Source organism: Rana temporaria, chromosome 3, assembly GCF_905171775.1.
Source record: "Rana temporaria chromosome 3, aRanTem1.1, whole genome shotgun sequence".
NCBI classification, from domain to species: Eukaryota; Metazoa; Chordata; class Amphibia; order Anura; family Ranidae; genus Rana; species Rana temporaria.
The window spans coordinates 179,822,060-179,835,642 of NC_053491.1; the positions used below are offsets into that span (position 1 = coordinate 179,822,060).

Below are 13,583 nucleotides of genomic sequence, written 5' to 3' on the forward strand. Positions count from 1 at the left end.
AAGCCTAACAAGGTAACCAAGAGGTAAGAAACAAATTGGATGATAAATAATTGTTCAGAGGGTATTTTATGGCTGATTTAAGACACGGGTCAAAACCGACCCGTTAACATCATGGATAGTAACAGAAAGCTAACATAAGAGGAGGGTTAACCGTTGTCAACTGGTGTGTCTTCGGAACAGGAAGCAACGGGAATTTTCTCCAGCAAAAATGAACCCTTCCCTACCCCATCCAAAAGTCAAAAAGTTTTGGCTATGCATACACTTTAACCAACAAACAATTTAACAGACCAACATTTTAATATTCAGGGGATTGTTTTTAAATAAAGGATAACAGAAAATATGAGTTTTTCCCTAATTCATCACTAATGCACACAAGGGCACAAATTCCCAAATCTGCAGTACGGACAATGTGAAATTTAATAACATTATCAGCAGACTTCAAAATATGCCTATAACATTGTGGTAGGGAAGCATTAATAGATCTAGCTCAATTATGACTTAATTGGAGAAAAAAATTATACTTCTTTAAGCCTTTCCTGACTCTGGCAGGCAACCCCTGCCTAAACCTTCTTAGGAGAAGAATTATTTGGTCTGGTGGGATTTTCCCAGATGTCTGCTACTGTTTTCTCCCCAAGATAGACTGGCGCTAGGGCTGTCTCTAAAAGTCATGTTTGCACATCGGTATAAGAAAAGAAACTGGATATGTGCAGCCAGCCCCTGTATGTTTGTAGGTCCCTTAAGCTATTAAATATTAAACAGCTAATTGGGTAGATAAAATTATACAATGACCGTATCTGGCAAATTTACGGTCTGGATATGGCATGATCATTTGCACATTATGTCTTATAATCTAGGTATTTTTTCTTAGTTTTCCCCTCTTCAGATAAGGCCAGATCCATTAGATATCAGGAAACCAGAACCTTTAGGTACGCTGCACGTAAAATGTATTCCCAGGATCATTTAACCCTATGTGTCTAAGTGCAGCAGTGCCTTTCCTCTTCTCCTGATAGCTCCTGATGCATACAAAATTCCTGTACTCCAGGGCACCCTACATTTCCATATTTACTATAAATTAAGACCTAAAGGTTTATAACTCCAGATTCTCAGGACTATACATTCAAAAATCTGTACAATGGTTCAACTATTCATACATATTAGGTGCAAAATACCAGAAATAAGATGAGAAAATTCAAATTCGACTGTGAATAAAATCCTATGCCATGTATGGCCATGATGATATCCTCAAAACAGAGGTTTTGAAGGACTTTAAAGCCAAAATCTAGACAGCGTTTTTATTATTGATACAGTGGGAAAGACTAAACATTTCTGTAAGGCATTTTGTTTGTGACCCCAATGAAAAGATAAAAAAAAATGGGGGTGTGGGTGCAATTGTCACTAGGATAGGGTGTTAGGGTGGCAATAAAACAATCTGAAGTTCTAAGTGCCTCAAAAAATGTAGTTTTGTTTTAATATACATCCCCACTGGGGATATTTGTTTGTCTTGACTGGAAGTGAAGGGAAATCTACCCAATAGGAACACACATGAAAAAAAAAATCACTCTATTAAAAAAATGAAGGAAATATTTTGAAGCTTGGCTTTCACTATTAGGTTTGATGTTATATTTACGATCCAGGGATAAGGAATCCACTAAGGGCTTCTAAGGAAAAAAGTCCAAGTATGTTTACTTTCCAAGATGCACATTTTTCAGAATCCGTCTCCACTAAAGACATGAGCAGTGGTTGCAAAAATAGAGTTCTGGCATAATCCATTCTCCAGTATCCTTCATTGATCCTTATTCCAGCAGCTCATCCATGATTGTATCACTTGTTTCCATGTACTCAATTTCAGTAGTTCTAGAAATATTAACATGTGCATGTATAATGCATAAATAATCACCCCTAAAAAAGTGTTCAGTATCACATTTGTTGGTACCAACAAGTCTTTGGACTTGTCTTTGGACTCATTGAGTCTTTGGACTCATTTAGAAAAACTGTCTTATAGCCATTCACTCTTGTGTTAAGGCACAGGCGGGGTTAATGATGCTTGGAGGAAAGTGGGTTAAGGATCCAATCGGATATAATAAGTCCCATGCTTCCAATCATAAATATGACTCCAACAATAAGGAATACAAGGGCCTGCAGGGCAAAAGAAAAACATTGAAATTGATCATTGAACATCCTGTACAGAAAGTCGATTTTTCAAAAATTAACATAAAGCTTTCTAACAATCTTGTTGTAGTGGTGAGAAATTAGTAATACATGAGTTGAAATACTTTTCCTCTGTAAATTGATCTTCCAGGCCCCTTCCAGTACTAATCACACAGCCATGTGATCTCTGTTCCTGGGATCAGGCTCCCAAAAGATTAAATTACACGTAGCTATATACTTATTCTTGAAAAATAAACTATACACATCCACCACTTAAAGGAATTGTAAAGTCTGAAGTTTTTTTTTATCTTAATGCATTTTATCTTAATGCATTATCTATGCATTAAGATAAAAATCCTACTGTGTGCAATATCCCCCATCCCCCCCAACACTTACCTGAGCCCCCTCTCTATCCAGCGATTTCCACGAGGGTCTCAGCCATCTGAGATTGTCCCTCCTGATTGTCTGAGACACACCTGCTGTCAGTCAAAATCAGCTAGGCAATCAGGAAAGCAAGGAGGAGGGGCCGGGTCGGGGCTCCGTGCTGGGTCGGGGCTCAGGTGTCCCCATAGCAAGCTGTTTGTTGTGGGGGCACAGAACAGGAGGGAGGGGCCAAGGTCACAGAAGAGGAACCTGAGAAAAAGTGGATCGGGGGTGCTCTGGGCAAATCCACTGCAAAAGAGCAATGTTTGTTATTTTTACAGAGAAAAAAAGTGACTTTACAATCACCATTAAGGCCATGAAAACTATTTTCAAGAAATTGGTTCTTAGGTCCTTTTCACACGGGCTTTCCGATCAGGTCCCCCTGTCAGCTTTTCAGGCAGACCTGATCGAATGCTTCATTCACTCCTTTGGAGTGACGGATGTCAGCGGTGAGATGTCTGCTGACATCCACCACTATCCGATTTTCATCTGATCTCCCCATAGAGTAGAGTAGGGCTCTGACAGGTCCGTTTCTGCAAAGTGAGCGGAGACTGACCTGTCATCTGCTTGCTAAGCGGGGATCAAGGGATCGATACTCCACTGAGCAAAACGGAGTCAGCCGGGTGCTCCGCCCGTGTGAAAAGACCCTTAGGGATCATTTGCACTTGCTCCGGCGTCAACACACATTAACGTCTAGTTTACACTTCAAGGCTTCGGACACACTTTGTTAAAGCTAATGTTTTTGGAAGTAAGTGTAAACAAGCTCTTATTATTGTTTTTCTGCTGCATTTTTATTTCCCAGTCCTCTCCTTTTTGTCACTTTAATTTGTTTGGAATGAGTAGTGCATATTAGTTATTAGTGGATATCTGCATTGCTCTATGCACACTACACATCCCTAAGGCTCGATTCACAATGTCGCAACAATTGCTCCAACTTTGAGAGCACATGTCACATGACATGTAAAAATCAATGGTTCCCTATGAGAGTCATCTTAAAGGGGTTGTAAAGGTTCGTTTTTTTATTTTCTGAATAGGTTACTTTAAGCTAGTGCATTGTTGGTTCACTTACCTTTTCCTTCGATTTTCCTTCTAAATGTTTTTTTTCTTTGTCCGAATTTCTCACTTCCTGTTCCTCCTCAGTAAGCTGTTCAGTAAGTTGTTCTGACTGACTTTCCACCGCTCAGATGATGGTGGAAAGCTTACAGAGGAGGTACAGGAAGTGAGAAATTCAAACAAAGAAAAAAAACATTAAGAAGGGAAATCAAAGGAAAGGGTAAGTGAACCAACAATGCACTAGCTTAAAGGAACCAATTTAGAAAATAAAAGACAAACCTTTACAACCCCTTTAACCACTTCCTTACTGGGCACTTAAACCCCCTTCCTGCCCAGAGGACTTTTTGCGATTCGGCACTGCGTCGCTTTAACTGACAATTGCGCAGTCGTGCGACGTGGCTCCCAAACAAAATTGACATCCTTTTTTTCCCACAAATAGAGCTTTCTTTTGGTGGTATTTGATCACCTCTGCGGTTTTTATTTTTTGCGCTATAAACAAAAATAGAGCCACAATTTTGAAAAAAAAAATTTTTAATTTGTTGCTATAATAAATAGCTCAATTTTTTTTAATTTTTTTTTTATCCTCAGTCTAGGCCGATACGTATTCTACATATTTTTAGTAAAAAAAAAAAAATCGCAATAAGTGACTGGTTTGCGCAAAAGTTATAGCGCCAACAAAATAAGGGACAGAATTATTATTTTTTATTATTTATTTTTTTACTAGTAATGGCGGCGATCTGCGATTTTTATTGCGACTGCGACATTATGGCGGACAAATCGGACACTTTTGACAAATCTTTGGCACCATTCACATTTATACTGCAATCAGTGCTATAAATATGCACTAATTACTGTATAAATGTGACTGGCAGGGAAGGGGTTAACACTAGGGGGTGAGGAAGGGGTTAAATGTATTCCCTATATAGTGTTCTAACTGTGGGGGAAGGGGGGTGACTGGGGGAGGTGACCGATCTGTGTCTCTATGTACAAGAGACACAGATCGGTCTCCTCCCTCCCTGACAGCACCGCTGTCTGTGAGAGTCGGCAATGAGAAATGATCTCATATGTAAACATATTAGATCATCTCTCATTGGCCGCACAGATCGCCTAGCAAACGGCGATTGGCCGTTCACGACGATCTGTGATTGGCTGTGTCCAAGGGACACGGCCAGCACAGAAGTTCCCCGCTGCGCGCTCAGGAGCGCGCGCGGGGAACGCGGAAAGGGGCGGACATCAAATGACGGCGCCCCAGAGAAGTAGAACCACCCTGCGGCCGTATATAGTCGTACGGCCGTCGGGAAGTGGTTAACTGGTCCAACTTGTATCGGTGTGACTTTGGAAAAGGTTCCTGCACTACTTTGGTCCGACCTCTGTCCAATTTCAGCCTATAGAATTAAATTAAAGTCGCATTCACGTCGGATCCTCATCTTAATTAATGTGATTTGGATTCGACATTACAGGAATATTACACAGGCACTCCCCGAAGTTGCTTCAAAGTCACGCTGAACTTGCACCAAAGTCGCACCAGAGTAGCACCAAAGTCACCTGGCGAAGTCGTGCAATTTTCAGGTCGAGGTAGTGTGAACCGAGCCTTAGTCCCTAGTTCAATTAAGAAAGGGTGGCTATGTTCCTACATACATTGGGACTTTGGAGAATGAATGTAGCCAGCCTCTAACAGGGAATTGGATCACAGCAGAAAAAATAAGGAAATATGAGTTAGGAATACATATTTGAATAGAATTTTTTTTAAACCAGCATTTTGTGGCACTTCAATCATTTGGTTATGTGAGCAGCACGGGAGCAAGTTTGCAGCAGTTGTGCTGGCCATATGTGGACAGATATTTTGTCTGTTAGTGCAAAAGATGCAACAGCACCTAAGATGTGAATTCTACTTCCAAGTCTAGAAATTTTTGCTGTTTTAACAGTCTAATAGTATGTTTGTTTCAACATGTTGGAGGATTTCTATAATTTGTTGCACCTTTTGCGAAAATAGGATAAACTATTAATGGCTTAGGTCAGATTACTGCGATTTGTACTTGGGCTGAATAACCACATTATGCGGTGTGGAACAGCACCCCCTACAGCTGTGAATCATGTATAACATTACTGTAGTACATTCACCAATTTTTCTAAAAGGATGACTCATTGTTCTAAGATTATGCCTGTACATTTTTAGGGTGTGTAATGTAATACAACTTGTTTTAACATAGACAACTGGCTAGGACAAAAAAAAAGGGTGAGGGCAAGTACATTTGTTCAGTTATTATGAAATCGGAAATAATACAACTTGTAAAAAAACATACTTATTAAGAATTCATTTTACAGTAACATCTAAACCTAACTGCTGCTGAGATTCTGTAATATAGGTTTGAAAGGAATGCTTAGAAGGCAATATTTAGCCACTTTAGGAAGCATGCATACGCGCCCCCCCTCCCTGGCACCCGGTGTGATTGTACACAGTGGGAGCCTATCAGCAAGTCATTGTGAATGCTTCACACCCGAGACCTGCTGATCGACTGTGTACAATCATAACCCAGAGCTTTGTGTTGACGATCAACACAAAGCTCTGTACAGAGGGAGCGATCTGTCAGGTGTTCAGGGATGAGAAACGTAGAGGTCGTTTAGTAAAAGCAGCACACTAAACACATATTACACATAGTTAGGCATACATTTAACCCGTTGTTTGCCCAAAGATGTTAACCCCTTTCCAGTCGGTGTATTAGTACAGTGACAGTGTATAGTATTATCACTGATCACTGTATTAATGTCAGTGGCAATTAGTAGCTGATCACCGCTATTAGTGGTATATAAAAAAAATAATTCAGTATTTATACCATAGTTTGCAGGCGCTATAAGTTTCAAGCAAACCAATCAGTGTATACACTTATCAGGATTTTTTAATCAAAGACATGTAGCAGAATACATTTCGTCCAAATATGGTGAAGAAATTAAATTTTTATTATTATTATTGGATACGTTTTGTAGCACAAAGTAAAAATATTGTTTTTTTTTTTTTTAAATTTTTGGTATTTTTCTGTTTATATCACAAAATGATCAAATACCACCAAAAGAAAGCTCTATTTCTGTAAAAAAAAAGCGTTGCATGACCATGCAATTATCAGTTAAATTAGCAGTTAGCAGAGCTCAAGTGATTAATCATAGCAATTCCAAGCACCACAATATGTTACCTTTGTTTTGCAAACTTTCTCTGTCATTAACGTACTGTAAAAACTGTGCTATTCACTGTGACATCAGACATAATGTCATGAATAGATCAATACTCCCTCTGGTGGCCAGAAGAGCCAAGACGTAAATGTGCTTTAAAGCGAATTTCTAGTCATTTTTTTGTTTATTAAAAGTCAGTATCTAATAAAAGCATAGCTGCTGACTTTTAATAAACACACACTCACGATCTCATGATCCAGTGATGCACTCATCGCAACCGTGTTCTCCCCATGTCCTCCCTCGGTGGCACCGGCATCTTTACTATTGGCACCCGTAATGTGGCCAAAGATGTGCTGCCACATCTTACAATTTTTCCTGGGTCTTAGATGATGCACCAAAAATGTCAATGGTCCACTTTCACAACCCAACTCATCATTTGGCATCTTTGAAAAAAATTCTCCTTGGGCTAGTCAACCCTCTAAATTGTATGTGGGAAATGTCCTCTGTTACCAAGTTTATGGAATGCTAGGTACATTTGTACTGGACTGGCAGAAATTTGAATCTTTACCAAATTGTTATGCTCTTACCCCAATTTTCTGTGGGGAACGGAAAGGTTCCTTTTTCACTATTCGTAGATAGAATGCAGCTGGAAGAATGAAGATCAAATTTGTTGCTGCAGATGCACCTACAATTATAAGACATTTGGATTATTCATTTTTTTTACTGACTTGAAATGCCTTTTATAAGATGGAACACTAAAATATGTTTCAATAAATATAAATACTAGCATGACAGCTGTTTGTACAAGTCAAGTGCTTTAGCTGGGCGCCATTCTATCATCATTCATTTAAAGAATCGACTGAAACTGCACTCAGAATAGATAACACATCTGTTTCTAAATTCTCTTCATTTGGGTTGACTTACTAATGAGTACAGAATGTTTTTTTTAGCTTGGTGCATTTGGTGAAGCTATATTTACCTGGAATACCAATAATGTACAAAGTACATTTAAATTACAAAGTACCTTTGGGATAAAGGTTTTACATGAAATAAATAAAAGCAAATAATGATAAAAATAAAGAAAGTTTGTGGTTGGAAAAACTTGGTGGCTGGATTAATGGATGAAAATAGAAGAACAAAAGGCAAACTAACAGGGACGCCGCTCATGCAGGGCGCAGAGGTGCCACCCCCCTAATCCGTGCGCATGGCCCCTAATCTACATGTAGCAGGGGCGAACTGACCATTGAGGCACTCGGGCACTGCCCGAGGGCCCCATGCCACTAGGGGGCCCCATCAGGGTTGCCAGGCTCAGTAAAACCAGGGACAGTATGTAAAAATCTGTGTTTTTTTTACATCTGTCCCTGATATGTCCAATATCAACATGCTTTTGATGTGAAAATCCTGAGATTTTAGCTGCCCCACCTCGCACTGCCTCCTGGCTTGGTGGCCATCTGTAAGCCCGGGGGCCCCGAAATCTTCTATTGCCCGGGGGCCCCATAATCTTCTATTGCCCGGGGGCCCCATGAGTTGTCAGTCCGCCCCTGACATGTAGGGTGCCAGAAGCATGGATTCCAATGGGTTTTTTTTTCAAAGCACATGATTGGAGCCTGAGACTCTCATTGGATTCAAAAAGGGTGGGCCTGGGTGCAGAGCACTGCGCCCGGAGCCCACCCAGTTTTGTGTGTTTTTAGCAAATTAATATTCCCCAATGTCTTCCAGTTTCTCCTACTAAACAAAGAGATTGTCCGGGAGTCCTAAGTCCTGATTGGCTGGGAGGAGAACCGACAGCCAGGACTCTGGAGGAGATACAGGGGGAAGACGCAACCTGGATGGGATAAGTGCGGGACTGGCAAAGGCCTGGCAGGCGATGGGCGAGCAATGCGCCTGTGGGTGGTGCTTTCTTGGCTTGCTGGCTGGGGTGGCCTTGAGTACCAGCCACCACTGCAAACTAATACAGCCATCACATCCAAGAAGTGGTAAGCTGCAATATCATAAATGTTTGCTTGTGGATCTAATACTGTTTTAATTAATAAACAACTCAACTAAACATTTTTTATTTTTGTTGGAATGGGGCAGAGTTTGGTGCCCATAATTTTTTTTTCTGGCACTGTGCTAATAGAAATATAATATTCTGGGGTTAGCAACCATAGAATTATTCTTGCTGCATGACATGATTACTACAGTATATACCACAGCAGGAGGAATATTCCAGGAAAACACCTAATAGGGGAACAAGCCCAAACCTGCTCCTCCCGAAAACCTTAAGTTTACCTATTGTTTACCGTACATATTAGATTCACTATTAAATATATTCAAAAAAGTAGACTGAAAAACATACCAATGAAGCCAAAGATATCCTTAATAGTAGGCACAAATATGACAAGGGTATTATTAAAAGCCAGGAGAACGAAGGCAATCAGGAAATGCCTAAGCAAGCTAAATGGCCTTCCAGGAAATAACAGTGTAGTGAGTGATGAGCGGATCTGAAAAACATAAAAGAAATAATATATGTAATGCACAGACTACAATTCTTACCGCTATAAAAGCAAAACAGCTGTGAATATTGCATTTCTAATACACAACACTTTGTTCTGTAGAAAACAAAGAAATTCTATTTGAGACAAATAAAATATACAGCGAGTCTAAACTGCATCATAGTGTGAAGGTGCACAATTTATTGCTCATCCAGCTACTGAAAATCTATGAAAAGGAGTTTCCAAAAAAAGACAGAATTTGTATCTTTTTTTTTTACTATCTGAGTAACTAAATGCGCACCTGCATGCATTTCTTATTTAGTTTTTATTGATTATAGTAGGGACATATATATAAGAAAAACAGGAACAAAAAGTATTTTCCTTTTTTTTGGCAACTAAATATAGAGTATTGTGCATGAATGTTTTTTTTGTTTCTTAATTTAATCCAGTAAGTGGAACTCTCAGGTTCCAGGCAATTTTTAGGTGTATACAAAGCTTAAAGTTCAACTAAAGGCAAAACTTTTTTGTTTTTAGTTTTGAACAGAGTGGAGATAATTTAGAACACCTACAGTATTAGGTTTTTATTGCTGTCTGTGCCCCCCTTTAGGGGTAGTCCCCCTCTCTATCTGGCCTATTTATCACGATCATTGAAAGTGAAAGTAAAAGAAAATCCCCAAATTTTGGGTTGTCTCCAGAAAAGTAATAGAGGGCAAATTTCCCAATTAGGACACTCATTCTGGTGACTTGAGGGTCCCCAAAGGATTTCCTTAACGTGTTACTAAACCCACAATAGTAAAATCAGTCTGTATATGCTTGTTATGCTCACTGTGGAACCTAAGGGGGTAATCCTCTACATTGTGTACACAGGCTGTTTGATCCTGTCTTCCCTGATCATCTCCTTCTTTCACTGACATCCAATATATTTCCTTATATTTACAGAGCCAAGGGGCAGGCTGCACATGCTCAGTTTGGTGTGTATTGCTAGAGAGTTTTTTTTTTCTTGGGAGAGTGCATGTCATTAGCACAGGGCCAATCAGCACTGTCTGGACAGAGGGTCGGGGGTCCTGCATTGTCATGTGACAATCGTGGGAGAATGAAAACTCCTCCTACAAGCTTTAGGCCCATTTCACACTTGTACAACTTGTCCCACGATTTGGGACTGCAAAGTAGCATGAAGTAGTTCCCCATGATTTCCAATGACAACCATTCACATTAGTACGATTTCAAGTCGTTTCGACTTTAAAGTAGTCCCTGCACTACTTTGGTCTGACTTTGATGCCAGTTATACAAGCAATCCCTGAAATTGCGGCAAAATCGCGCGACTTTGAAGTCGCATTAGTGTGAAATGGGCCTTAACAAGACACTTATAGAAGTCACAAGACTGCTCTAACTGCAGATGAGAAAAGGTATTTAGCAGTTTGTATTTACTAAAAAAATTGCATTTCCATATTCTGTGGAAGACCAGATATAGTGAATGCATGGTCCTAGGCTTAGTAACAGAATTCCTCTCACTTTGGCTATCGGACAGGAAGTTAAGGGAAATCTCCCCAATGGGACATGGATGGCAAAAAATAAACCGACAGGTGTTATGACCCTGCCTTACTCTATCCAAAATGAAAAAATAAATGTTCTGTCTAAATAAATACTAAACATATAATAAATCCAGTTACTATGTGAAGTACACGCTTCATAAAGTAAATGAATGTCATTTATCATCCCTGACTGAGCCAAACCCTCCTTCATTTGTGTCTCACATGTCCCCAGACACTGTAGTTCACAGTGATCTTTTTTTTATTTTATCAACAGAGGCACTTCTTTCAATCTAGAACGCAGCAGGCTGGACTAGGTCTGACAAGGTATTGATTGACAAGCTACAAGTTTCAGTCGCACATTCCCAGCAGGGTTCACACACTGCTTGAATTTTCTTTCTATCTCATACTCTGGGCTACAACAAAATGGCCACTGAATGTCTTTCTTTTGTTGTAGCCCATGTCCTGGAAATAGGCTGGGATGTGGAAATGTAAACATTGGGAGTATTTAGGCCAAGCTCATAGATGTGCACAGCCTATTGTATTAGGGTGTGCACCCCCAAAGCTCAAACACCTGGTACCAATCACTGTGTCCATTCACAAAGGTAAGGGGCGGGCCGGTAAATGACATTACCACTTCCCCCACTCATCCTAAAACATCATCTGTGTGTGCCCGCAGCAGCAGCCGGTGGGAGAGGAGGAAAGCTGGCAGCCCTACGGTAAGGGTTTCCGGAACCGCATGGGGTGATTAGGGTGTGCCTGGGCACACCTGACACACCCTGTGCGCAAGCTTCATGGGTAAACAATATTTTTACAAAGCTCTTCCAATGTGCTTTTTAAATTACTGTGGCCCCTTGTCTGTATGGGCCAGTGTAAAATGCAAACATAGCCTTTAGGCCCCTTTTATATGAGTGATCCGATCAGGTCCCCCAGTCAGTTTTCAGGCAGACCTGAACGGATGGTCCATGTGGGACAGGCGGGTGTAAACGGACTTGTGTATGTTTACACCTGCCTACCTCCGATCTGATCTGCATTTTTTTTTTTTTTAAAACAGAGTGGATCGGATTGGACGGCAGTTGAGTGTAAACGGACAGCCGGTCTGTTGACTCCAGACCAACCATAGACAAAGTGGGCTGGGTTTGTGTCCACTCTTTATAAACTGTGCATGGACCTGTCACCTGCCTGCTCTGCTCAGCAGGGAATCAGCGGACAGATCCCCTGCTGGGCAAAGCCGATGTGCCCCATGTGAATGAAACCTGCTATTGGAGAAACAAGGAGGCTGTCATTGCTGAGCTCTCATTTTAAAAATACTAGCTGTCTTTCTTTTGTGTTCACTCTCTGCGATAAAATACAGCATGTCTGTACAGCTCTGAGCTGTGTTGCAGTTTGAATGGGACACACAGAAAACAATTGTTTAATGTGTGTTCTTGCGACGACAGGCGCTTTAAATAACAATAAAATGACAACACTATATGTGAATTTGCCCTCAGAACCACTTACCTGGAACAAGCATGCAGATATAGACTTCTCTGATTTTCTTTATGTGTATACAGTGGAGCCTCGGGTTGCGAGTAACGCGGTTAAAGAGCGTTTCGCAATACGAGCGTTTCACAATACGTGCACTGTATTTTACAAAATCCTGACTCGGTTTGCGAGTGTTGTTTCGCGAAACGAGCAGGATTCAAGCTACAGTGGTGTGCTGTACCACGTTTGGCCTGAGGTGGGGGGTGCCGGGGGCCAAACGGCACTGATCGGAGGCCGATCGGCGCAGTTCGGAAATGCTAGGAAGGACTCGGAAATATTCTGTTCCCAAGCCTTTCTGAGGTTTTCCAAGGTCAGCCGAGCTGTTCTCGGGCCTTTCCGTGTGTTTACAAAGCTCTCCAGCGCCCCCTACCTCTGGGCACATGCGGTATTGCATGCCTTCGAAGTTAATGCGGAACAAATTATTTTAGTTTTCATTGTCTTCAATGGGGAAACTCGCTTTGATATGCGAGTACTTTGGATTATGAGCATTCTCCTGGAACAGATTATGCTCATAATCCGAGGTTCCACTGTACTTTCTCTGACTCATTGGCGCACTATTAAATCTAGTGGGTCATCATGGCAGCATGTCAGTTAGCATTTTTCAGATGGCGTCATGATATTTGAGGACAGGTTTACTTTAAATTGTTGTGAAGATTTCTCAGCATGTTATGCCATCTCTGAAAGCAAACTAGGGGAAGTTAATGAAATGTGAGAGATTTTTATTTCTTGTAGCTCCTTTTTTCACAGTGCTCAGACCAGTCAATTTCCTGGTTAAAAATGAATGGTCAGCTTTAGACTATATAGCAACGGTATTCCTGATGTTTTTTATACATTTTTCAATGTAGTTTACATTAGCATTATTGGGTATGTTTATCTCTAGGCTCTTTTGGAATATAATAAATCTACTTTCACATAGCCGGCACTCCAAATTGTAAAGCAAGATCAACATATAAAACAAATAATGTAAAATATTTTTGTGGTATATGATAGACACCCAAATATACATCTTATGCAACATTTTTTCAGTAACTCTGGAAGCAAGCCTTCCACTACACTAAGTGAAGGAAAGTAGGTGAAAGTTCAGCAGTGGTTTGATGCAGATTAAATTTCTCTGACGAAAATTCTTTGGGCGGAGAGAGGACGCTGCTGTTACCTGCTACTATATAATTAGTTCTGACTGAAGCTGTTTAACCACTTACGGAACGCCGACGTCGACGGTATACGTCAGCTGTTTGATGTTGAATACCGTTGTTATGGCAGCAGAAAT

General features: G+C 40.6%; 1 protein-coding gene across 3 annotated transcripts in view; it reads right to left on the reverse strand.

Moving 5' to 3' along the window:
- Positions 1-278: 278 nt before the first annotated feature.
- The window catches only part of SLC38A4 (solute carrier family 38 member 4), a 116,422-nt gene continuing 103,117 nt past the window's right edge, over positions 279-13,583 (reverse strand). For all 3 annotated transcript variants that reach the window (XM_040343910.1, XM_040343909.1, XM_040343911.1), the window contains exons 14-16: positions 9,128-9,272; positions 7,377-7,474; positions 279-2,136 (exon numbers count right to left, since the gene is read on the reverse strand). In XM_040343910.1, the coding sequence (XP_040199844.1) occupies positions 2,035-2,136; positions 7,377-7,474; positions 9,128-9,272 (345 nt within the window). In that variant the 3' untranslated portion in view covers positions 279-2,034. The remainder of the gene's footprint in view (positions 2,137-7,376; positions 7,475-9,127; positions 9,273-13,583) is intronic.